At 42.9% G+C, this 26,294-nt stretch overlaps 1 protein-coding gene and 1 long non-coding RNA gene across 10 annotated transcripts in view; one reads left to right on the forward strand and one right to left on the reverse strand.

Annotated features, from left to right (window-relative positions):
* LOC101276428 (general transcription factor II-I repeat domain-containing protein 2) overlaps positions 1–26,294 on the forward strand; it is a 54,285-nt gene that overhangs the window by 20,189 nt on the left and 7,802 nt on the right. For 2 of the 3 annotated variants that reach the window (XM_004268768.4, XM_033426303.2), the window contains exons 4-11: positions 5,195–5,314; positions 6,830–7,013; positions 7,166–7,194; positions 8,636–8,690; positions 9,004–9,047; positions 12,612–12,689; positions 22,425–22,481; positions 25,442–25,504. In XM_004268768.4, the coding sequence (XP_004268816.1) occupies positions 5,195–5,314; positions 6,830–7,013; positions 7,166–7,194; positions 8,636–8,690; positions 9,004–9,047; positions 12,612–12,689; positions 22,425–22,481; positions 25,442–25,504 (630 nt within the window). The remainder of the gene's footprint in view (positions 1–5,194; positions 5,315–6,829; positions 7,014–7,165; positions 7,195–8,635; positions 8,691–9,003; positions 9,048–12,611; positions 12,690–22,424; positions 22,482–25,441; positions 25,505–26,294) is intronic. The other variant, XM_049699175.1, reaches the window with a different exon arrangement.
* Positions 1–26,294, reverse strand: part of LOC105747960 (uncharacterized) — a 49,349-nt gene that overhangs the window by 15,457 nt on the left and 7,598 nt on the right. For 4 of the 7 annotated variants that reach the window (XR_004482746.2, XR_004482747.2, XR_007472114.1 and 1 more), the window contains exons 5-7: positions 19,857–20,000; positions 11,795–12,048; positions 7,008–7,615 (exon numbers count right to left, since the gene is read on the reverse strand). This is a non-coding gene — a long non-coding RNA (uncharacterized LOC105747960). Of the gene's footprint in view, positions 1–5,313; positions 6,575–7,007; positions 7,616–11,794; positions 12,049–19,856; positions 20,001–26,294 lie in introns of those variants that run through there. The other 3 variants (XR_004482744.2, XR_004482745.2, XR_007472115.1) reach the window with 3 other exon arrangements.

Genomic DNA, 26,294 nt, shown 5'->3' on the forward strand with positions numbered 1-26,294 from the left:
CTTCCTACCCCTGTGCTACAATCTCTTCTTGGTTTTCCAGTGGCTGGTCTGCAGAGTTCTCACAGAGGTGTTCTGGTCCGTATATTGTTAATTTGGTGTATCTGTGGAGGAAGGAAGGCCCATTGCTTCCTAGTCTGCCATCTTGCCAACATCATTCTCCTTGCTTTCGTTTCTGAAGATTTTTTTTTTTTTTGAAGTACAGTTGATTTACAACATTATGTTAGTTTCAGGTGTACGGCAAAATGATTCAGTTATACATATATTTATATATTCTTTTTGAGATTCTTTTCCATTATGGGTTATTACAAGATATTGAATATAATTCCCTGTGCCATACAGTAGGTCCTTATTGTTTTTTGAAGACTGCTTTTACTCGATATAGAATCTGGCTTGACAGTTTTTTTCCTCCAGCCCTTTTTTTTCTCTTTTGGCCGCATCGCGTGGCTTGCGGGATCTTAGTTCCCCGACTAGGGATTGAACCTGCGCCTTAAGCAGTGCAAGCATGGAGTCCCAACCACTGGACCGCCAGGGAATTCTCTTCCTCCAGCCCTTTCAAAGTTTCATTCCATTTCCTCCTGGTTGCCACTGTTTTAGATAACAAAGTCAGGTTCGAATTCTTATTTTTGTTCCCCTGAAGGTAATGTATCTTTTTCCCTAGCTCTGTCTCATCTTTGGTTTTCAGCAGTTTGGCCATGAAATGCCTATTTATAGCCTTCTTTGTTTTTACCCTACTTGGTCTGTGGAGCTTACTGAATCTGCATGTTGACGTCTTCATCAATGTTGGACATTTTTGGCCATTCATATCTCTTCAAATATTTATTCTGATTCTCTTCTTAATTTACACAGAGAAGGAAATTTGCTATTTAATGTTTTTTTATTTTTTTAATTATCTTTGGCTGCATTGGGTCTTCGTTGCTGCACGCGGGCTTTCTCTAGTTGTGGTGCGGTGGCTTCTCTTGCCATGGAGCACAGGCTCTAGGCGTGCAGGCTTCAGTAGTTGCAGCACGTGGGCTCTAGGGTGCGCGGGTTTCAGTGGTTGTGGCTCATGGGCTCTAGAGCACAGGCTCAGTAGTTGTGGCACATGGGCTTAGTTGCTCCACGGCACATGGGATCTTCCAGGACCAGGGTTTTAACCCGTGTCCCCTGCATTGGCAGGCGGATTCTTAACCACTGTGCCACCAGGGAAGTCTGGCAGGTGGATTCTTAACCACTGCATCACCAGGGAAGTCCAGAAATTTGCTATTTATTGTCTCACAAGTCATTAAGGCTCTGTTCCTTTCCCCCCCACTTTTTCTTTCTGTATTCAAGTTTCAGATTGGATAGTTTCTATTGGCATCTCTTTGAGGGCACTGATTCTTCCTTCAGCCGTATCCAGGGTGCTGTTAAGTCCATCTGGTGAAATTTTCATTTCTGATTATTTTCCATTTCTAAAATTGCATTTTCTTTCTTCCTTCTGTGGTTAACATTTTCATTTCTCTGTTGCAATTTCCCTTATATTAATTTGTTGTGTTCACCACCCCTATAAAAAGTCTTTCATGTGTTTATAGCAGTTGTTTTAGTCCTTATCTGGTAATTTCAACATCTGGGTCATTTCTGGTTCTACGTCTATAGATTTTTTCTTCTGTCTTGGTCACGGGTCACATTTTCCTGCTTCTTCACATTCCTACTAATCTTTCATTTTATACTGGGTATTATGCGTGATATGTTGTAAAAACCTGCTAAGTTAAATTGCATTTTCTTCTGGCAGGCAGTTAAGTTACTGGCAGGTCACCCTGTCCCCATGCGGATGAGAGCTGCCCTTGGCCCTAGAGCACCCTCTTGGTCTCAGAAGGCGGCCCCTCCTCCTAAGATGTGCCCCTTATTTCACAAGGTGTTAAACAAGCTTCTCGAGCTTGGTGGATCTTGAATACCAACCCCTGTCTTTCTGGCACCACACAGCTGTTTAAATCTCTGCTCAGCAATTTACCTTCCAGATGTTGCTTTTCCTTAAAGCCTCACCCTGTGCTTGCAGAGTTTGGAGACGAAGCAAGCATTTGAGGGAAGATGCTATGATGATACTGGGTCTCCTACCTCTGTGACTCATTTTCTCCAGAATTTCCCTTTCAGTGTTTAACCACAATGGCAGTCCTGATATGTGACATAGATTTCCTCGTTTCACTAAGACGGCTGCTTTTTGGTTAAGCTCTATTTCTCCCTGAGTCCCACAGGAAGTCAGGAGTTCCCATGGGGGAAAAGCCAGGTCAATGTGCATCTCATCCCATATGTGTGCTTCCCCTCTTTCGAGGATAGCATTCCTTCCTGCTTTCACTTGTTCCTGGTTGTTCTTCAGTGCTTTCAAGTAGTTATCTTCTCATTTTGTCCAGAGCTTATCATTCATTGTTCCTGGCAAATACACACTTCTCTGCCATCGCTGGAACAGTAATACTGGGTGTCATTCTTGAACGTGTGATGGTTATTTCTCTAGAAGTTGTCTTGAAAGTTAGGAAAAATTACCATGGAATTGCATCAAAAACACATTTACCTGCCTTCTGAAGTTAGAAACCAACTCCCTGCTGTATAAACATTCACAAATTTAATCCTCAAAACAGAAGGAATTTAGAATCAACCTGGGTTAGGGTTATAGGTGCTTAATATTAAAGCAATATAAAGTAAACCAGGGACTGGCGAGCTTTCTCTGTAACGGGAGTGATAGTAACTGTTTTAGTCTCTGGGTCATTACAGCCTCTGTTGCAGCCACTCACCTTGCTTTTGTAGCACGAAAGTAGAAGCAGGTGGTATGGCGATGAATGCACCTGGTCAATAAAACCTTATTTACAGCACTGAAATGTGAATTTCGTGTTATTTTCTCAGGTCATGAAGTAAGTCCTTTTGAACTTATTTAACCATTTCAAAATATGAAAAACCATTCTTAGCTCACAGGTCATACAAAACACAGGCCGCGGGCAGGATGTGGCCCCAGGCTGTAGTTCACTGACCCCTGGACTAAACCTGCAGGCAGTACTGTCAATTATTCTTTTTACCTCTTATTTTACCTGTGGGCCAAAATTGTTTGAATGACCAAACACACATAGGTTTTCACCTGCTTCCTTCTTTTAGCCTAATTGGTTCTGATATGTGAACATGCCTAGGAATTGCTTTGCAGAGTTGTTTACACAGAACTATATATATCCTGTACTTCCTGGATGTCTGAGGGTTTTCAAGTATAATTCTCTGTGCACGATTTTTGCCTTACATTTGACCCTAGAACGTAACTCCATGGTACAAGCCTCTGTGGCCCAAGAAATCACTTTGACGGTTTTCAAGTTACTGCCTCTCTACTCCAAGTCCACCCTTCTTTGTCCTGCCTTGTGATACTGGAACTGGACCCTGTAAACATTTCTCCCTTGGCAGCTGGCCTAGGACCTACCTTGGAGGCTTTTTCAGGAGGTCCCTGGACGAGGAAGACACTTCTCTTCCCATTTCCAGTGGGCTCGCACCTGCTTGTACCTGTAGCACACGGTGACCAATTGCACTTGGGATTCCCAGGGGCACCCCTGCCGCACACAGCATCCAGTTGGCTCCCCTGCATCCCGGCCAGCTGCCCAGCAAGTCACACAGAAGTCCCAGAAAGTTCCAGAAGGAAGCTTCCCAGAGAAATCTCAGGGGCACCACACCCACCGGCAGTTTCCCAGGGAGTTAGTTCCACCAGTGCCTGAGAGAGGGGCCTCCTAGAAAGTTCTGCTGGCATCACCCCACGGGTGGTTTCCAGAGTTCTGCCACCGCCCCAGGGAACAGCTTCCCTGCAACGGCGAATCTGGCGGCACCCCGGGGGCCACTTGCCAGTGGTTTCCACTAGCACCTCTAGAGGACGGGTCCCTGCTTGCCAGCCCCAGTTTATGGCACCCCTGCAGACTCTGCCTCCTCCCCAGAGAGGCCTGGACCTCAGGCTCGGGGGGACTCTCTTCCAGGATTAGTTTCTCCCTCAGCCCTTGTGGTGGTCGATGCTCCTGCTGCCTGTTACTTGTGTGTTGTTTAGAGTTCTCATTACCCCTTAGCAGTTCATCCTTGTTACTACGATTCTGTTTTGGTTTTTTTTTTGGCTGCACCAAGTCTTAGTTGTAGCATGCAGGCTCTTAGTTATGGCTCGTGGGATCTAGGTCCCTCACCAGGGATCGAACCCGGGCCCCTCACATTGGGAGCACAGAGTCTTAACCTCGGGACCACCAGAGAAGTCCCACTAATGATTCTTTTATTAAACTTTCCCTGTTCAAATTAATGTGTGGTTTCTGTGTCCTGACTAACCCTGATGAAAACAAACAGTTTCAAAACTTTTGCAGTAGCAGCTGACAGGGGGGCTGGTCCCGAACCTGCCCAGTGCTGAGGGTCTTCCTACACAGTGACTGTCACTTGCAGACTGGATAGCAAATAATTTTCTTTCTTTTCTTTTTTTTTTTTTTGGCTTCCCTACTTGGCCTGCGGGATCTTGGTTCCCCAACCAGGGATGGAACCCGAGTCCTCTGCAGTGGAAGCCCAAAGTCCTAACCACTGGACCGGCAGGGAATTCCCAGCAAACAATTTTCTGTTACCATTTCCTCTGAACTACTAATATTTCCTTATATGTTGAATTATTTATTGTTTATCAATAGATTCATTTCAGAGGTGATCACTATGTTATTTTATCCTGTTCATCAGAAATAGCCTGTTCTTTGTTGTGTATTTTTTTTTTTAATTAAAAGGTCTTGTTTTGGACTTCCCTGGTAGCGCAGTGGTTAAGAATCCGCCTGCCAATGCAGGGGACACGGGTTCAAGCCTTGGTCGGGGAAGATCCCACATGTCCCAGAGCAGCTGGGCCTGTGCGCCACAGATGCTGAGCCTGCGCTCTGGAGCCCGTGAGCCACAACTACTGAGTCTGCACGCCACAACTACTGAGCCCACACGCCTAGAGCCTGTGCTCCACAACAAGAGAAGCCACCACAGTGAGAAGCCCGCGCACTGCAACGAACAGTAGCCCCTGCTCGCTGCAACTAGAGAAAGCCCGCGCGCAGCAACAAAGACCAAACGCAGCCAAAAATAAATAAATAAATTTATTTAAAAAAAAAAAAGATCTTGTTTTATATCTATTCCTTTTTCCTTTCAGTACCAGAAGCATGGACGTTAAGGAAACGCACAGTACAGATACTTGGATACTGACTTTGTACTGATCACTCGTTTACAGGCATTGCCGAAGGGCTGCAGGAGGTGAAACCCCCAGGCCCTGCCAACGGGATGCAGATTGATTCAGGAGAAACGGAAATACTCAGAAAAGCCGTCGAGGACTATTTCTGCTTTTGTTACGGTAAAGCTCACTTTAAGCATTAATTCTCTGAATAGTTCACTACAGAAGATGGTATTAGAAATCATTTTATCAGCGTGACTATTTAGACCGTCTCTAACATTGGAAAAATCCACATTCACATCAAGGCAAGAGCCAGTAAAGTACCAGATCAAGTCTTCTTACGGAAGACCACTTGGTCTCTTCTCGTCCATTGGAACCTCTGAATTCATCAGCCTTCAGTTTTTGCAGAGCCCCCTCCCCATGGCCATGCAGTTATTAGATGTTCATGGTTGGTTCACGCACCAGCCTCATCCTCATTGGTCTCCCCACCTACCCACATCTTCCCACAGGCATGGAGACAGGGATTTTTTTTTTTTAATACCTACACAGTGCTTTAAAAAGCTAGATAACAAGGAAGTCTGCAGGTGTTGTACTTGTGATAGAAGCACCTTAGCATCTTAGGGCCTGGATCATCATTCCTAGACAGCTGCAAACATCTATGTGACCTGCAGGTCCCTGTGAGCATTTGGATTTGGGGGACTCCTCCAGCACAGGGGATCTTAGGGTCTCAGGCTACACTTCCATATGAGAAATGGAGCTCCAGCACCTCGGGGCTGGTCAGCCAGTGCAGAGACACCGACATATCCCCAGGTGGACTCAGCTTTCTACAGGCAAGTTGGCCCAATCTGTACAGTGTGACACAGGGACAGCTAAGCTTTGGGCAGGGCTCTCATCCTCTTTGGCTGCAGCCTGAGTAACCTCAGGCTGTTCCCTGCAGCCCTGGGTGCACCAGGGTGAGCACCCTGAATTGTGCAACCTCCAAGAGAATGGAGAAAAAGACCTATTATTTTCTTTCTTTTGGAAATAGACTATTTTTAGTTAATTAATTAACTTATTGAAATATAGTTGACTTACAATATTATATTAGTTTCAGGTGTACAACATAGTAATTCAATATTTTTTCAAATAAATTTATTTATTTTATTTATTTATTTTTGGCTGTGTTGGGTCCTCGTTGCTGCGCGCTGGCTTTCTCTAGTTACGGCGAGCGGGGGCTACTCTTCGTTGCGGTGCACAGGCTTCTTATTGTGGTGGCTTCTCTTGTTGCGGAGCACGGGCTCTAGGCACGCGGGCTTCAGTAGTTGTGGCACGCAGGCTCAGTAGTTGTGGCTCACGGGCTTAGTTGCTCCGCGGCATGTGGGATCTTCCCGGACCAGGGCTCAAACCCATGTCCCTGCATTGGCAGGCGGATTCTTAACCACTGCGCCACCAGGGAAGCCCCTGTGATTCAATATTTTTATAGATTATGCAACCTATTATATTCTCTTATGTGAAGATTTAAAGGAAAACATTTTATACTTTTTCTTTTGGCCTTTTGGTCGGAAATTTTATTAACTTGAGATATAGAGGCGTAGGACACTTTAAGCTTTTAATAAATTTCAGAACCAAATATCACCACCTGTGTTTATGACACTAAGTGAAACTATCAGGGATTTATGCTCATATTATTTAAAGACATCCTGCTGCTTCTTCTAGGCAAAGCCTTGGGGATGACAGCAATGGTGCCTGTTCCTTACGAGAAGATGCTGAGGGACCAGGCAGCCGTAGTGGTGCAGGGGCTCCCAGAAGGGGTCCCCTTTCAACACCCTGAGAACTATGACCTTGCAACCCTGAAGTGGATTTTGGAGAACAAAGCGGGGATTTCATTCCTTATCAACAGGTGATAGGCTCTACCCCCTCCTAACAGCTGATACACTGACTTAATTTCAGTTAGTTAATTCTGTCCCGTTATGTTTAGAAGTTGGTTATTCAGATGTTTAATCTGTCCGTCTTGTGTGTTCATGTCAGGTAACAGTATTGGTTTTCTTGCAGACCCTTCCTGGGTCCCGTGAGTCAGCTTGGTAAGTGACAGCTTCTCATACTTGGTGACTGCCCTTGACTGCTAAACCAGTTCTGCTTCTTAATTAAAATGCAAGTTTGGCACATTCTAAAGCTTGTTTATGCTTTGTCTTTCCTGCCTTGAGGAGGCCACCTCTGATCCCGGGGCCAGGGGTGGTGGGGATGTTTGCAGGGACTACAGCTCAGGGAAACACACATACCCAGCCTAAGAGCCGGGACGCCACCCTCCCCTCAGCTCGCATGCCGGCGAGCGTCTGCGTCCAGCCCTCGGAGGGCAGGAGATCTACCTTGTCCATGTGCACAGGAGTGTGAGGATGCTGGAGTGACTTCCTGGTCTCTGAGCACCAACCACAGGCCAGGCGTTGTGGGACTCAGGAGTGGTCTGGGCTGTGTGACCGTTCCTGTGCTTCTGAGATACATGATCTGTGAGGAGGAAAGAGACTGTTCAGAGAACCAGGGGTGACCCGTGGAGGAAATCCCTGAGAGCCCCCAGAAGGGGTTAGAATTGTGTGGTCAGAAGAGCTTCCTGGAGGAGCTGGCCCCCAAGATAAGCAGGATCTCAATAGCTTGGTTCCCCCAGGAAGCCCATTCCATGTGGTCAGGCAGAAAGTTATGTGCAGGGTGTTTGGACCGTGTTTGGGAAACCAGGACCCCTCATAAGCTCCTTAACTGATGAAGGGACCAAAAAAGAAAATAGTAAGTTTACCAGGAACATTTAGAGATCCATCTGTGCCCACTTCCTTATTTTCTCAGATTATTATTCTGGATCATAGTTGGAAACCTTGGGCCATAGCTGTTCATGAACGACCAGGTCTAAAGAGGGTGTTATGCTGAGCCTATATAGGTACAGAAGCCGGGTGGCAGGGGTGGGTGGAGGGTCTGTCCACATGGACTACCTTGGGGTATAGAGGGCAATGAGACACTCCTGTGCATGGGCTACTCACAGAGCAGGTATTTCTGGAGCAGTTGTGAGTTCCTGGGGTCCCCCAGTTCACATTAAAGGAGGGACTAGAGGGTGAGGGGTGGCAGGTGACCAGGTAACTGTTGTCCCAGGTGGCTTGTATTGTCATTATAGAAATAACGGTAATAGCTGCTAATGACACTTATTTTGTGATAGGCACTGTTCTAAGCACTTTGCATGTATTAATTAATCCTCACCCAACCACCATTTTGAGACGAGGAAACTGAGGCACGAGGAGGCTTAGTAACCTGCCAGAGGTCGCTCCGGCACAGGTCTGCTCCTTGGCCCCCATTGTGCCCACACAGATGGCCCAGGCCCTGGGGGCTGCTTTGAGTTGGTCTCTCCTCCGCTGCTATTCCATGATGACCTAGAGCCAGGAATTCTGTTCTCTTTGTATTCGCTTTCCCTTTATATGCCTTTGAATGTTGTCATATTTCAAGGTGCAGACAGAGGCTAGCGTGTGTCTTTTTACTCATGCACAGGTGGGCCTGGGTTGGTAACAGATGCTGAGAGATCAGTGACATCACCAAGTGAAAGGTAAGGGATAAATAAAAAATTAAGTCCACATCTAACCCAAATGTATTAGTTTTTAGGCTATGGAATGTCTTATTTTGTTACATATTCTTTATTCAAAAGGATGTTTGGGATTATGAGAATATATTCATTGACACCTTTAACTTTCTTAATAATTTGTTACAACATTAAAGGTGAGGTAGCTTTGCATTCAGTTTGATGGGGGGAGGGGAACCTATGATGGTATGGAAAGCTGGGGATTAGATTCAGTGTGTCCAGATGCCTTTGGGCAGTTCTCACCCTGCCCATCTTGACGAGCATTCCCTTCTCCTTTTAGCTGTGCCCCCATCAGTGTGAAGACTGAACCCATGGAAGATTCTGGTATGTACACTGATGCTTGTAGAATCAGGTGTTCAGCAGGTCATTATTTGACTCCTTTCTTTTGTTTTACTTAAAAATGGGACTTTCAGTAAACCAGGAATAGAGGGGAATTTCCTCAACTTGATAAAAAAAAATACAAAAAACCTACAGCTAACATCATATTTCATGCTGAGAAACTAGAATCTTTCCCGCTAAGATCAGGAGCAAAGCAAGGATGTCCCCTCTCATCACTCCCTTTCAACATCATACCGAAAGTCCTAGCTAATGCAGTAAGACAAGAAAAGGAAATATAAGATATATGGATTGGGAATGACAAACTAAAACTGTCTTTAATTTGCAGATGATATATTGGTCCATATTTGGGTAGAAAATCCCAAAGAATCAACAAGATAATGGGGATAGGTCACTAATGAACCTCAACGGGGGCCTTATTTGCAGAATAATCATATTTTACTCAAATATCTAGAAAAAAAAGCCTTCTAATTCAATAAATATTAGGTACTAAGATGTTATTAAGTAGATATATTTGTAGACAAAGTTATTATTTTAATTATATGGAAATTAGAACTTGACTGCTAAATGAGTAAAAAGTCTTGAATACACATTTGGACTATGAATTTGATTTATGAATAAAGCAGTGTTTTTATTTTTGGACATAGCTTATTTTATTGCTTTCTTACACTCTGTCATTTCTAAATGTTCTACAATAGACGTACATTACTATGACAATGTACATTGGGGAAAAAAATCCCTCTTTGATGGTGAGAGTAGTTAACCCCCATCCCTGCTCTTCCACGCCTCAAAAAAAAAAAAAAAAGGCATTAGAAGGAAAAATGTTAAAGGTTAAAAATAGAAAAAAAAATTTTTAACTCAAATGTTTACTCAAGGGATGGAAAAGTATTGAAAGCATTAGAAGTAGAAACGTTAGAAAACCTAAAATAAGTACATAAAACTGAAACTCAAACCTCAAAAAGATAAAGATGAACACAAGCTGACTGTACGGGGTAAAAGGAGAAGTTAATAATGTTTAGAAAAGCAACATAGAAATAAGAAATAAACAGTTCCAAATGTAAAGTTAAAGTTAAATCTGAGATAATGTAAAAGAAAAATATTCAATATTAAGAAAAGATGGAGAGAGGAGGCGAAGAGAGATGTTACCTCCAGTGAGATGGAGGTCAGAGCACGAGCTTTGCTGACGGTGGGAGATGTGGTTTATGCTCAGCTGCCTCCCCAGTCCCTTGGGGCAGGAGTAGCCTGAATCCACCCTTGTCATACCCCAGGGTCACTCCTATCCACAGATAAACATGTGCTTGGTAGAAGCTCCACCTTCAACGTCAGCCTGAAAAGAGCGCCTGTCCATTGTAGTTATTCTAGGTCAAAGCAACACAAGTCCACAAAAAGGAGCCAGATATTTCAGCCAACAGAATTCAGCTGCGGCGTCTTCATCCCACTTACACATGACACGCCTTACACGCTTGCCCTTTAATCTTAGCCTTGGATGCGTTTCCAAGCTCAGATACATTCTGCCTGCATGTCTGTTGGTAACAGAGAATTTAAAACCCCCAAGCCACAGTCTCCTCTCAGAAACCGGGAAAACAAATGGGGTGGGAGTGAGGGGTTGTCGGCTCTCCCCGGGGGGGCCCTTTCAAGGATCCGCGGCCCTACCGCCTTCCCTTCCGTCCTCACCAGCTATTGGGTGGATGAGCGTTTCCCGCCAGCCTTAAAATAGGCCTCTTCTGTTGAGGCCTCTCTTTGGAGATGTGATTCCCTATGAACAATCCCTAATAATGTGACTTTCTACCATGGATTTCGTGATATGAATTGCTTCCAGGTGCCTGCAGGCTTCTGTGAGCTGACCATCCATTGGCCTTATTTCCTGTGATGTTTGTGTAGCACTTGCTGCACAGAACGTTTAAATGGTTTTAACTTCTGAATTTCCCCCTCCCCCCTCATATTTTGAGGAAAGGCTGAAGCAATTCTGCATTCTGCACCGGCAAACCTGCTTTCAGTTGCCTGCATTGAAAAGAAATTTTTCTTTGACAGCCCAGCTGTCACATATTTATCAAATGTTTGTACTTTAAAGTTTTACTATAAATTACAAAAGTTATACATGTTTTAAATAAAAATTCAGTGTAGGAAGTGGTAATAAGTAGTGTAATACGTAGTAATAAGTAAAATTCCTCTTCACTCCTCCCCTCTCAAAACTCCATCTCTCTTAAATCTCACTGCACCTCAAATTCCATCCCCATTTTAAGGGCAACAGCTCTTTCAGATTCTTTCAGATCACTTACAAACATGTAAAAAGCTTTTTTCTTTTTTATGCACAAGTAGACCTCCATTTGTGAGCTCTCCTTTAATCTTTCCATCAGACTACCTTTCTGTCCCACTTCTGAGCAATTTCCTCAACTTGCTCAAGGGCAGTATCCATTTCACTTGCTATGGCCATCGGCCGTGTCCATTCTGTTCCTCAGTTTAACAAATTTTTCTTTTTGACAGTCACATTCGTTAATACCCAATCTTACTATCCCTATGCCAACAGAGCTGTTAAAGGTTTTCAGAAGACCTCCTCCCCCAACTTGTAAATTAACACTGAACAGTGAAATCCCAAGCTTGTCACAATTTTTGTTTTTGCTTCTATTAACTTTCACAGTTAAATTATATGTATACTTCAGTATCAGTTATCTATTGCGGTATAAAAGAGCACCCCAGAACTTAGTGGCTTCAAACAATAATTTAGTCTTTCTTACAATTCTGTGTGTTGGCCAGGCCGTCCTTCTGGTCTGGGCTGGCCTCACTCCTGGGGCCGAGGCCTCAGCTGCCAGAGTTGGGCCTACCTCTCCTCTTGGTCTCACATCCTCCAGGCTCATTCACGTGGCAACTCTGCTCCAAAAACAGCAGACGCTGATGCACAAGCACTTTTCAAGCCTCTCCCTGCATCCCACTGGCCAAAGCAAGTCACATGGCCAGGCCCAGATTCAAAAGGTGGAGTAGTTTTCCACTTCTAGAAAATAGGAGTGGGAAAGTTACATTGCAAACAGGTGTATATACTGGGATGGATGACATTTGTGGCTAATTTTTGCCATCCACTACACCTTTCCCTGATAAAGCCTTTTGGTTTAACCAATGTAGTTTCCCCAGGTTTCGATATTCATTTTGTTGTAGTAAGTAAATTAAGATTATCTGTGCCAATTTGGGCCCCATTACAGCAGAATATTTGCAATACTTATATTGCATATAAATGCATGTACATATTCATCCATCTTGAAAGGGAAACTTTTCCCAAACTGGGAATTAGACCTCTTTCTCCTTCCCTTCTTTTCCTCCTTCCTTCCATCCATCTCTCCTCCCTTCCTTCTTTGCTTTATGTTGTTTTATTATTATTTTATATTTATATTTTTATATGGATAAACCATTTGTTCCTACTGCATGAGCTACAAGTTCTTTTGCTGATTGCCGTGTTGCTGTGTTGATCCAAACAGAACCTGGAAGATATACTAACCAGTCATATCTCTGTTCGTAAGTCTAGCCTAACACATAATTTTATAATTTCCATTGCGTTCAAAGGCATTTCACCGAAAGCAACAGTTATGTCAGTCAAGAAAGAATCAGAAGATCCTAATTACTATGAATATAGTATGCAAGGTAATATCATTTTATAATAATTTTCTTCTTTAGAAGTTATCTGTGATGGAAAATTTTAATCAGCACCCATCTGGAAAACAGGAAAAGAGTCGTAAAGATCCATGTACACTTACCCAGGATCTAACACACGGCCATTAGGGGAAACAACTTTACAGTCATAAAATAGATTGTATTGATACTTAACCTGAATCCACATGATTCTGGGCATCCGTGAATGTAAAGACATTTCAGGCTGCATTTTACTAGAGTTTGTCTGTTAAATATTATTTTGTGTGATCTAAAATATTCCCGCCTTAATTCTCTTCTGTCCAGTGTGTCCCCTAGGTTGCTGAGAAAATAGTAAGTGTTAAAAGAGATGGAGATGAGTTAAGAAATTCAAGTGCCTTTTCTTTTTTTTTTTTTAAACTAATTAATTAATTTATTTTTGGCTGCGTTGGGTCTTTGTTGCTGTGCGCGGGCTTTCTCTAGTTGCAGCGAGTGGGGGCTACTCTTCATTGCCGTGCGTGGGCTTCTCATTTCAGTGGCTTCTCTTGTTGTGAAGCACGAGCTCTAGGCACACACACTTCAGTAGTGGTAGCACGTAGGCTCAGTAGTTGTTGCTCACGGGCTCTAGAGCACAGGCTCAGTAGTTGTGGCACATGGGCTTAGTTGCTCCGCGGCATGTGGGATCTTCCCGGACCAGGGCTCAAACCCATGTTCCCTGCATTGGAGGTGGATTCATAACCACTGAGCCACCAGGGAAGTCCATCAAGTGCCTTTTCTTAATAGTTGTTTCATTGACAGCATACAAGTTCAACGGGGAGAAGACAATTGTTACCAAATACACAAACTTTCCAAACATGGCGCAGGTGGGTGCTGTGTGCAGTTAGGTGGCTTGGTTCTCTACCCAAAGACCAAAATCCCGCTGGACCCCAGCGTGATGTCAGTTTGACGATATGGTACCATCGTGTCGCTGTGACTGCCGTACGGTGCTCAGATTCTTTCTCCATCTTCCAGCTCCACTGGGAATGGAGACAGAGTGCAGGACGATTTGCAGTCACATCCTCAAAAATTATCGGATCAGAAATGTTTCCTACAAAATCTTAACTTTGAAAAATTTTCTGCAGCATTACGTAGCTCTGAAACTTTTGCTAAAAAAATTGTTTCAAAATATCTAAAGGCAGAGACCAGTGGAAGTTCTGTGGTAATTGCTCTGTCCTGGGCCAACCCCACCCCACCCTCGTCCGCCCCCGCCTGGCCTGTCCCTTGTGACCAGTCTCCTTCCCTCTGAGCAGAGGATCTCTTTTCAATCCATCCCACACACCCCACCCCAATCACTTGTTCTCTGAAAACTGGGATCTGTCCACCTCTCTCCCCCACTCACACTGTCTGTGACTCCTTACCACCCGTAAAGTCCCAGTTTCCTTCCACGTTCCTACTGCTCTTTCTGGTCTCCCCTCCTATTTCATCTGCCTCCATCACCCTCCCTGGGCTCTTCAGACACACAGCTCGGTCTGTGATTCCTGGAACGTGCCCTGAATCCGCCTTCCACGGGGCTTTTATATAAGCTGATCCCTCCCTGTGACTCCCTTCCCACCCTGCAGACCGCTGAGGAGTTCCCCTGCTTCTTTCTGGGCACAGTCAGAATCTCAACTCCTGCAGGGAGCTTCCAGCGTTTAGTGTGACCTGCTGTGTTCTATCTATGCTTTTGCCAGGACTCCCTCAGCTCGTGGCAGGAAACACAGCATCCTACTCCTGCCCTGGAGCCCCAAGCCTGTGCTTTCTACATACTGAGCACTCGAATGTGCTTGCTGAGTTGAATGTGACCCTTATGAAGAATCAGTGTAACATTTGTTTCTAAATTACTGTTGTTTTGAACAAACTACTTTTAATTAAATTACGTCTTGGCTCCCAAGAATATATTTTTGAACTTAAATGACCTTGGTGTTGATCAAATCGTGTACAGTCAGGGATAGGATACTTACATATTCTGCTCCAAAAGGCATCAGTGGAATGAACAAGTTAGATGTACCTGCAATTGACCTATTTTAATTTTTCAGAAAGAAGTACATTATTTGAAGAAAAACATTTATGTTAAATGTGTGAATTTATAATCTTTCTCCTGCTTTTGGAAATGACAGAACTCTTCAAGAGATCTTTGTAGAACAGCTTCCTTCTTGATGCCAAAAAGTTCCAAACTGCCTAACATCGTGGACTCTATTCCATAGCACTGAATGTTTTTGTAACCATTTAGTTAAATACTCACATGCTGAAGTATTGATGTCTATATCCTTTAAGTAAGGGAGACATTTTTAAATCCAAAAAGACAATCAGTGTGACTTGCTCAGAACGGCGATTGGCCCTCGGGGAGCCCCAGTGAACACGGCCCCACCAGTGCTCGGAAGCTACCCCCACCAGGACCTCACGATCCATCTGCAACACAGATCTCTCGGAAGACCTCCGACACACATTTACACATGCACACATAACATCTTGGCCCACGGAAGTCCCGTAGGTCTTCTACATGTGCAGGGACCCCATCTCCAGGGTCCCCAGAAATGAAGAATGCACAGTACAAGCTGTGCTGAGACATAGTGCACCCAGGCTTCCTTGATGCTGATGGATGTCAGAGCATCAGTACCATTCTGTTTTCTTCCTGGCTGACACGGCATGATATGGGAGAGAAGCCTTCCAGGCCCAAGGGAACATGGATACAAAAGCCCAAGATCAAGGAATTAACAGTCTTTCTCGAATCACACCACTCCGACACTGACTCTTCTGCTTCCCTTTTTCACATTTAAATACCCCGTACATCGATTACATGGAGCCCAGCTGGATAATGCAAAATAATCTTTTCTGAAGGTTAGCAATGAGCACACTTAATCCCATCTGCAACCTAATTGCCCCTTGCCATGTAACATCATCTGTTCACAGGTTTTTGGATATCTTTGTGGGGGGGCAATCAGCCTATCGCAAACAAATCGAGTAACCTAGATGAAATGGACAAACTACTGAAACTGACTAAGGCTAAAACACAAAATTTGAATAGTCATATAACAAGAATTTGAATTAGTAATTCAAAAACTTCCTACAAACAAAAGCACAGGACCAGGTGCCTTCACTGGTGAATTCTACTAAGTGTTTAAAGTCCTTCACGGGACTTCCCTGGTGGCGCAGTGGTTAAGATTCTGCCTGCCAAGGCAGGGGACATGGGTTCGATCCCTGGTCTGGGAAAATCCCACACACTGCGGAGTAAATAAGCCTGTGCACCACAACTACTGAAGCCTGCATGCCTAGAGCCCATGCTCTGCAACAAGAGAAGCCACTCCAATGAGAAGCCCGGGCACCACAACGAAGAGTAGACCCTGCTCACCGCAACTAGAGAAAGCCCTCACGCAGCAATGAAGACCCAATGCAGCCAAAAATAAAATAAATTAATTAAAAAAAATAACAAATAAAAAAATAATAAAGTCCCTCACAAACTCTTACAAAAGATAGAGGAGGGAACCCTTCTAAACTCATTCTGTTAGGCCAGTATCATCCTGATACCAAAACCAGACAAAAACAACACAAGAATACTACAGAAAAATATCACTTATTCATAGACGTACAAACTTTTTCAATAAAATGCTAGCAAATGAATCCAGGAACATATAAAAAGGATTATACATCATGACTGTTGGGCTGCACCCCACAGGCCTGCAAGCCTTGTAGTTGCCCAGCCTCGAGACCAAAGAAAGCCCAGCGACGGAGACATCAGTGGCTTATTGGACAGGGGGATCTTACACATCTGAAGCAAAGTCCTGGAGCAACACCCCACCATGCGGCAAACAGTAGGCAGCACGTAACCACAACCTTCACTGCTTGGAGGACAAGGAGGCTACCATTTATAGAGGGAATCTACATCAGGTTGGCTCATCAGTTACCAGGAACACAGCGCTGGGGCAGGGGGCAAGCATGTACCAGTTACTAACTAAGCCCTATAATTAGGAGGACTGGGTAGTCATGTGAGTGAAGCAGGGACTTGTCGAGCTGGGCATGTACAGAGAACAGAAGAACAGCCATCTTGAATGGCCTGACCATACAATGATCAAGTGGGATTGATCCTAGGAAGAAAAGATTAGTTCAACATATGAAAATCTATCAGTGGAATAACAACATCATGAATAAAGGACAAGACCCACATGATTATGCCCATAGATGTAGGAAAAAGGCATTTGACAAAATCTAATACCCTTTCGTGATTAAAAAAAAAGAAAAAAAAACACTCAAATTAGGAATCCAAGGGAACTTTCTCAACATAATTAAGAGCATCTACAGAAAACCTACATAGCTCATGTCATACTTAATAAGACGGAAGGCTTTCCCCCTAAGACCAGGAACAAGACACTTGCCACTTCTTTTCAACATTGTACTGGAGGTCCTAGGCAGGGCAATTAGGTAAGATAAAAAAGGCATCCAGATTGGAAAGGAAGATGTAAAACTATTTGTTTGCAGATGACATGATCTTGTATATAGAAAATCCCAAGGAATACACACACAAATTAGAGCTAATAAATAAGTTTAGCAAGGTTGCAGGATACAAGGTCAATATACAAAAATCAATTGTATATCCATATGTTAGCAATGAACAATCAAAAACTGAAATTTTAAAAAAGTCCATGTACCACAGCATCAAAAAGAATGCAATACTTAGGAATAAATTTAACCAAAGAAGTGTAAGACTTGAACACTGAAAACTACACAACAGGGACTTCCCTGGTGGTCCAGTGGCTAAGACTCCATGCTCCCAATCCAGGGGGCCCGGGTTCGATCCCTGGTCAGGGAGCTAGATCCCACATGCTGCAACTAAGAGTTCGCATGCCACAACTAAAGATCCCGCATGCCGCAATGAAGACCCAGCGCAGCCAAATAAATAAATAAATATTTTTTTAAAAGTGGCTGCACTATTTTATAAAACAAACAAAAAACTACAAAACAGTGTTGAAAGAAATTAAGGAACTAAATAAATGTAAAGACATCCTGTGTTCATGGACTGGAAAACTTTCCTACGATTTATATGGAAATGCAAGGGACCCTGAAGAGCCAAAACAATCTTGAAAAAGAACGAAGTTGGAAGATGTGTACTTCCTGATTTCAAAACCTACTACGAAGCTGTCATTGTCAGTATTCCGTGGTACTGGCATGAGGATAGACATATGAATCAATGGAATAGAATGGAGAGTACAGAAATAAACCAATATTTTTATATTCAGTTGATTTTCAACAAGGGTTCCCAAGACTAGTCAATGGGGAAAGAATAGTCTTTTCAAAAAATGGTGCTGGAACAACTGGATATCCACCTGCAAAAAGATCAATTTGGACCTCTACCTCACACAATATTAATAAAGATGAACTCGGGACTTCCCTGGTGGCACAGTGGTTGGGAATCCGCCTGCCAGTGCAGGGGACGTGGGTTCGAGCCCTGGTCCAGGAAGATCCCACATGCTGTGGAGCAACTAAGCCCGTGTGCCAAAACTACTGAGCCGGTGCTCTAGAGCCCACAAGTGACAACTACTGAAGCCCAGGCGCCACAACTACTGAGGCACGTGTGCCTAGAGCCTGTGCTCTGCAACAAGAGAGGCCACTGCAATGAGAAGCACACACACTGCAACAAAGGGTAGCCCCCGCTCGCCGCAACTAGAGAAAGCCCGCGTGCAGCAACGGGGACCCAATGCAGCCAAAAATAATGAATAAATTTTTTTAAAAAACTCAAAATGGATCAAAGACCTAAGTATAAGAGCTAAAACTACAGTGCTCTTAGGAGAAACACAGACATATATCCTTGTGACCTTGGATTAGACAATGGTCTCTTAGATATAAAATCTAAAGCACGAGCAGCCAAAGAAGAAAAAAGACAAACTGAACTTCGGCAAAATTAAAAACTCTTGTGCTTCAAGGAATATTATCCAAAAAGTGAAAAGACCACAAACAGAATGAGAGAAAACATGTGCAAATTATATATCTGATCCAGACCTAGCATCCAGAATATATAAGAACTCTTTCAACACAATAATAAAAATACAAACTACCCAATTTAAAAATGGGTGGGGCTTCCCTGGTGGCGCAGTGGTTGAGAGTCCGCCTGCCGATGCAGAGGACACGGGTTCGTGCCCCGGTCCGGGAAGATCCCACATGCCGCGCAGTGGCTGGGCCCATGAGCCATGGCCGCTGAGCCTGCGTGTCCGGAGCCTGTGCTCCACAATGGGAGAGGCCACAGCAGTGAAAGGCCCGCGTACCTCAAAAAAAAAAATAAAATAAAAAATAAATAATTAAAAAAAAGCAGACAGTAGCTAGTGTTGGTGAAGATGTGGAGAAATTAGAATCCTCGTACATTGCTGCTGGGAATGTAAAATGGTACCGCTCCTTTTCAGAATAGTTTGGCAGTTCCTCAAAATGCTAAATGAGGAGCATATGATCCAGCAGTTCCACTCTTAGATACATATCCAATTCTACATTTTCCCAAGAGAAAATGTATGTCCACACAAAAACTTATACATTATTCTTAATAGCCAAAAGGTGGACACAACACAAGTATCCATAAGCTGATGAATGGAGAAACAAAATGTGATCTATCCGTACAACGGAATATTATTCAGCCATTAAAAGTAATGAAGTGCCGATACACACTGTAACATGAATGAACCTTGAATACACAATGCTGAGTGAAAGAAACCAGACACAAAAAGGCACATATTGTATGATTCCATTTATATGAAACGTCCAGCACAGACAACTCCATAGAGGCAGAACGTCCATTAGTGGTTACACAGTCTGAAGAGAGCAGGGAGTGAGGAGTGACCCCCAGTGGGCACAGGGATTCTTTTGGGGGTGATGAAAATGTTCTAGAAATAGTGATGATGGTTGTACTACCTCGTGAATGTATGGAAAACCACTGAACTGTACACTTTAAAAGGATGAACTTTATGGTATATGAATTATATCTCAGTTTTTAGAAAGCAAATTCAATGTAAGATTAACCTGTATAATCTGTATAAAATAAAATTTGTGATTAATTTTGACTTTTGACTTGAAAGCACTGATTATCAGATCATTTTGAACACATTTGATACCCATTCAGTACATAGGATTTTTGTTGTCAAAACTCTAGACCAGGAATATTTTTGCTATAACTGTGAATAAATTTACCTGAGAGCCCTTGTCCTCTTGGCAAATCGGTACTGGTCATCTTAGCACTCATTTCCTTTTTAAAAAATTATTATTGTGGAAATTCTCTGGCAGTCCAGTGGTTGGGACTCAGTGCTCTCACTGGCGAGGCCCCGCATTCGATCCCTGGTCAGGGAATGAAGATCCCGCAATCCATACGGTGCAGCCAAAAAAAAAAAAAAAATTATTATTGTGGTAGAATATACGTAACATAAAATTTGCAATTTTAACCATTTTTAAATGCACAGGTCAGTGACATTAAGTACATTCACAGTGTTGTGTGACCATTACTACCATCCATCTCCAGAACTTTTTCATCATCACAAACAGAAACTGTCCCCACTAAGCACTAACTCCCCATTCCCTTCCTCTCAGCCCCTGGCAACCTCCATTCTACTTTCTGTCTCTATGAATTTGCCTATTCTTGGCGCCTCATATAACTGCAATCAGACAGTATTTATCCTTTTGTGACTGGATTATTTCACTAGGTGTAATGTCTTCAAGTTTCTTCCATGTTGTAGCAGGTGTCAGAATTTCATTGCCATTCACTTATTTGTAATTTTGCCTTTTTTCTTTATGGAATGGCTATGAATCCATATCTCTAACCCAAATTTGATGATGAAATTTATGCTCCAAAGCAGGTCCTTCAAAAAATTCCTCATTTGGGGCTTCCCTGGTGGCGCAGTGGTTGAGAGTCCGCCTGCCGATGCAGGGGACACGGGTTCGTGCCCCGGTCCGGGAAGGTCCCACATGCCGCGGAGCGGCTGTGCCTGTGAGCCATGGCCGCTGAGCCTGCGCGTCCGGAGCCTGTGCTCTGCAACGGGAGAGGCCACAACAGTGAGAGGCCCGCGTACCGCAAAAAAAAAAAAAAAAAAAAAAATTCCTCATTTGAAGTATTTCAAAGGTCTGTTCCTCCACGCCCACTTTCCAGAGCATGTCAGTATTTTAAGTTAATCTACACTGAATTTACTGTGTGTGATATTTAGTTCTGGGTTGTTTTGTTTTGTTTTGTTTTTTACTTTTTGGAATGGAAGAGGAGGAGAAGAATGTAATCTTGATCTTGCTTAGGCTTGAACCTACCACGAAGCAATTTGTTTTTTTTTTTTTAAATTACTTACCTCAACTTCTGTTTGGTAAAGTCACGTAATGGGATTCAACATGGGTGCGTGACTTGCTTTTATATGTAAGTGATTTGATCTTTGTCACATTCGTGACTGTGTGTTACACAGCCTGACCAGTTTGATGATGCAACGTTGAAGTTACATGGTTTTCTAGAAATGAACCAAAGATGGCCTCTGTATATTGGCCCCTAGGTGGTTTATTTTTTCACAGCAGGATGAGACCTGTCAACTCAAAATCCTGCCAGCCCCCAATTCCAGGTGCCTGTATATGTGATATGCTGAGAAGGACACACCGCCATCTAGGCAGTGTTCTGGCTGAGAATGCAAGACCTGAGTCTTAACCATGAGGAAACATCAGACAAACTCAAAATGAGGAACATTCTAGTGGGGAGGGGAAGAGGGGGAAGGAAGGGGCTCAAATCTTCAGAAATGGAATGCCATAAAAAACAAAGACAGACTATGGAACCATTCAAGGTTAAAGGAGACGTGGCAGCTAAAAACAAGACCTGACCCCCCAAACCGGATCCCCTACTGAAAGGGAAAGGCTATAATGAACATTTGGGCAACGGACAAAGTTGGAATACGAACGGTAGAATAAATAAAATTGTCTCACATGTTAAATTCTGTGAGTTTATACTGTGATCGTATAAGAGAATATCCCTATTCTAAGGAAATAGTCACGGAAGTGTTCAGAGATAAAGGTCCATAATGTATGTACCTTTCCCTCAAATGCTTCAGGAAAAAAAAGTGTGTGTATATACATCTATCTCTCTATATAGATTGGGGGTGGGGGGAGGGAGAGACAAAGATTACCAACAGGGCAAATTGTTAACATCATGTTATCTGAGTAAAGGGTAGATGGATCTTCTTTGTACTATTTTATTTTTGCAACTTTTCTGTGTTTAAAACTATTTCCAAACATCAAGGTTTTTTTTAAGAGAAGACATTTATGAGACAATTGAGGAAATTTGAACAATGCTTAGCTATGAGATGATGATAAAGAATAATTGTTCATTTGGAGGGGTCATCGCAATATCATGGTAATGTTAAAGGAAGAGACTTTACTTATGTACCTGCCTGTAGTTATGCAATATTTGCACACTGAATTCTGGGATTTACTTTAAACTACCAGTGCTGGGTGGGGTGGGCACGGATAAAACGGGATGACGTGAGTTGATGACTGTTGGCGCTGAGGGACGGGCACATGGCTTCATGATGCCATCTCTCTGCTTTTCTGTATTTGAAATTTTTCCAAAGCACAGATAAAAACAAAGGAAAAAACGTAAAGAAAGGATCGTTTGTGTGAATTTGATATTAGGGAGTCGAAGTATTGCATGTATATTCCTGTGGGGGTCTGGAATTATTTGCATTGTTCTTAAATGATTTCTTTTTTAAAATTTGATTTCTGCCTTGTTTGCTTTCCTTTCAGAGAGCCATCATTCTTCTGCCAGCACTGACGTAATAGAAATGGAATTACCAGTGGAAGGTTAGAAAAATAAGGCATTTTCTCTCTCTCTCTCTTTTTTTTTTTTTTAGTTTACAGTATTTTGAAGAAAATATACCCTTTTTTTTTTTTTTTTTGCGGTACGCGGGCCTCTCCCTGTTGTGGCGTCTCCCATTGCGGAGCACAGGCTCCGGATGTGCAGGCTCAGCGGCCATGGCTCACGGGCCCAGCCGCTCCGCGGCATGTGGGATCTTCCCGGACCGGGGCACGAACCCGTGTCCCCTGCATCGGCAGGCGGACTCTCAACCACTGCACCACCAGGAAAGCCAAGAATATACTCTTTTAAACACACATTTGAAAATACAGAAGACAACATGCCTTCTTAGAGAACTGGCCGAGTCCTCATCCTAAGATGTCATATTAAGAACTCTGTCACTCTCTTACTCTTTTGATTTGTAAATGATTCTACTTTAAGTGCCTGGATATAGAGGTTAAGTGGTAAGAAAACTTTGCACTGATGCCCTTTGTTACTTTATTTCATTTTGTCTTCTTGATGGGCTTGCCAAAATCTTTTGAGCAAAGTTGAATAGAATTTTAGGAAATTCTTGAATTAGAGGTAAAACTTGATATATACTTCCCTCCATTCGTATATAAACCCTGAGCATCATATTTAAGGCCTAAACTCTTAAAGCGGTTTATGTAAGATAAAATTAATAAAGGAGATTTCCTCTGCAAACATAGAAGTATGAATGTCTTTGTCAGTTTACAGGCAAATTGATCTTGTTTTTAGGGGTTGTACATCTGTCTCAGTACCAAAATGATTTGTGTTTTTCTTTTACATCAAAAACTTTCTCCAAGGAGCCGAGTTGCAGTCATTTTCGATAGCTTTCCTGATTTAGGGAGTCTGGAGTTTTTTGTTGTAGAGGATGGTTCTTCTAGTCTCTGACCTAGAAGAATTTTGGTAGATTTTGCCAGAGAACGTACTATGATAGAGTCCAGTCTTAGAATTGTTCATTCACTCATAAAATTAAATTCGAATTCATTTTGAACTTCATTGCTTTAGAACCAAGAAGACAAGCGCACTCTGTCATTATTTAACTCCTGTTTATTTTTCTAAATGACGTCTTTTCATTGTGGTTAAAAAAAAACACGTAACATACAATTTACCATCTTAACCACTGTGAAGTGTGCAGTTTGGTAGTGCTGAGTATATTTACATTGTTGGGAAGAGGATCTCCAGAACTTTTCATCTTGCAAGTCTATCCGTATTAAACAACAACTCCCCCATCTTCCCTTCTGGCAACCCCTGTTCTACTTTCTGTCCCTATGAATTTGACTGCTTTGGTATCTCCTATAAGTGGATCATACGGTATTTGTCTTTTTGTGACTAGGTTATTTCACTGAGCATAATGTTCTCAGGGTCCATCATGTTGTAGCGTGTGTCAGGATTCTTCCATTAATTTTTTGTTTCTTTTCTTTAACTCAATCTCTGACCTTCTCTGGATGTAAAGGAGGACAATTATTTTGAATTGAGTTTAAATCTGTTCCTCCCTTATGTCATTTTACTCTCCTTTGTACAAGCCTGTTAAGGTATTGTTTGGTCATTTTTTAAATGGATGGATAGTACAATATTTGGAAAGAAGAAGACCTGTGTAGGGGTCAGTTGTAGAACGGGTGCTGAATTAGAATCAGAAAGTTTTCATGGGATGTTGGCCCTCGAAATAGTTCATATCTAAACAGATTTTTTTATTATCACGATATTGTGGGAAGCCCATTTACAATAGAGCTGAATTTGTTTGATTTTTAAAATCTTTTTATTTTATGTCAGTCCTTTTATTTTTTTTATTATTTATTTATCTGGGGCAGGATGGGGCCACACTGCACAGCCTGTGGGATCTCAGTTCCCCAACCAGAGATTATACCCTAGGCCACGGCAGTGAGAGCCCAGAATTCTAACCACGAGGCCACCAGGGAACTCCCTAAAACCTTTTTATTTTAAAATAATTATAGGGGCTTCCCTGGTGGCGCAGTGGTTGAGGGTCCGCCTGCCGATGCAGGGGACACGGGTTCGCGCCCCGGTCCAGGAAGATCCCACATGCCGCAGAGCGGCTGGGCCCGTGAGCCATGGCCACTGAGCCTGCGCGTCCAGAGCCTGTGCTCCGCAACGGGAGAGGCCACAACAGTGAGAGGCCCGTGTACCGCCAAAAAAAAAAATAATAATAATAATTATAGATTCACAAGAAGCTGCAAGAATAGTACAGAGCAGTCCAATGTACCTTCACCTGTTTTTCCCCAAAGGTTACATCCTACGTAACGATGGTACAATATCAAAACAGTTTGCATTCTAGTCTTTTGCTAACAATTAATGTAAGATTTGACAAATCTTTCTAAAATGAGCTAGAGTTAGGCGAGGTAAGCTAGCCAGGCTTTTGTCTATATGTAGAGCTTAATGTATATGTCATAATTCTTATCCACCAGAAAACTCAATTAGGTACTTTAGGTGCCTCATATAAGTGAAATCATATGATATTTGCTTTTTTGTGATTGGCGTATTTCACTGAGCATGTATATGTCGTGTACATTACATGCGTCCATGTAATAATAGACCACGAATCACCTGGGGGCTGCTGGCAGGATAAGAAAGGAGCAAATGGCTTTTTTTGAATCCTAGTAATTCCCGATGACAACCACAAAACACTAGGACCACACGTATTCCATTAGCTCAAATAGAAGGATATTCTGTGTCCATTACTGCGAGTAACTTCATATTACTTGATAATATCTGAAAGTTTCTTATCTCCTCTTATCCCTTATAAGATTATCCTTTATTACCCTATTATCCTTTTTAAAATTACCTTTATGTTTATACCTCTATGTTTAGTAAATATAAAATGTACTTAAAATGCCAGGATAAACGACTTTTTGGGTATAGGAGCAGTAAAATGTTGGAACATGAGAATACATAAACAATGAATGTCATTTTAGAAATTTTTTTTTTCAAGATTCTACTCAGCTTGCCCCTTCAGAAATGAGTGAGGACCCTGAAGCTGAGGTGAAAATTGAAGGTTGGTTGCCAAAAACCTCGCCACATTCACACGGCTAAGTACGGTTTTCATTTTTTCTGAAAGGGAAAAGATTGAACTCAATGTGTGTGTACCTATGACCAGAGCAGCCCATATTCCCATCAGGTACCCAGTGCTCTAGGCTTGTCTGACAACAGAATTAGGCTGTGCAAATTAGCCCTGGCCAGAGTAGGGTCAAACTGTGCTTGGTCCAATGAGGAAAGAATGAAGCCAGAAGGAGGGGAATGAAGTGGGGAGGGGGAAACTGAAAGGGAGAGGGGAGAGGGGGAGGACGAAGGGGGAGGGGGAAGTGAAGGGGGCAGGGAGGGAAGAATGAAGGCAGGGAGAATGAAGGGGGGAGAGAGGAAGAACGATTGTGTGTCTCCTTGTGTCCCTTTGAGGTCTTGCTCTTCAGATGCAGAATCTCAAACACCCAAATGGTTGATCTTTCACAGAACACAGGGCTTGAACTTCGAGTCCCTCGGAAAGGACTAGACAGGCTCATTTACATTCCCCATTTAAGGGAGCATCGTGTGTATATTTGACCAGAAATCATGATAACGTCAACTGTGCTTTTACTATTTAACCCCATCTGAGCCTTTCCCTGACTGTCTGTTACCTCATTTCTATTTAACCCCATCTGAGCCTTTCCCTGACTGTCTGTTACCTCATTTCTCATAGGACATCTGCTTCCTAAGTGTCCTCTTGGACACATTCGTATGTCTTCTTTCCTACCCCCCACCTTTAAGCTGAGAATAACAACAAAGGAAACATTTTTTTCTTTTTTTTTTGG

This window comes from Orcinus orca, chromosome 16, assembly GCF_937001465.1.
Source record: "Orcinus orca chromosome 16, mOrcOrc1.1, whole genome shotgun sequence".
Lineage (NCBI taxonomy): Eukaryota > Metazoa > Chordata > Mammalia > Artiodactyla > Delphinidae > Orcinus > Orcinus orca.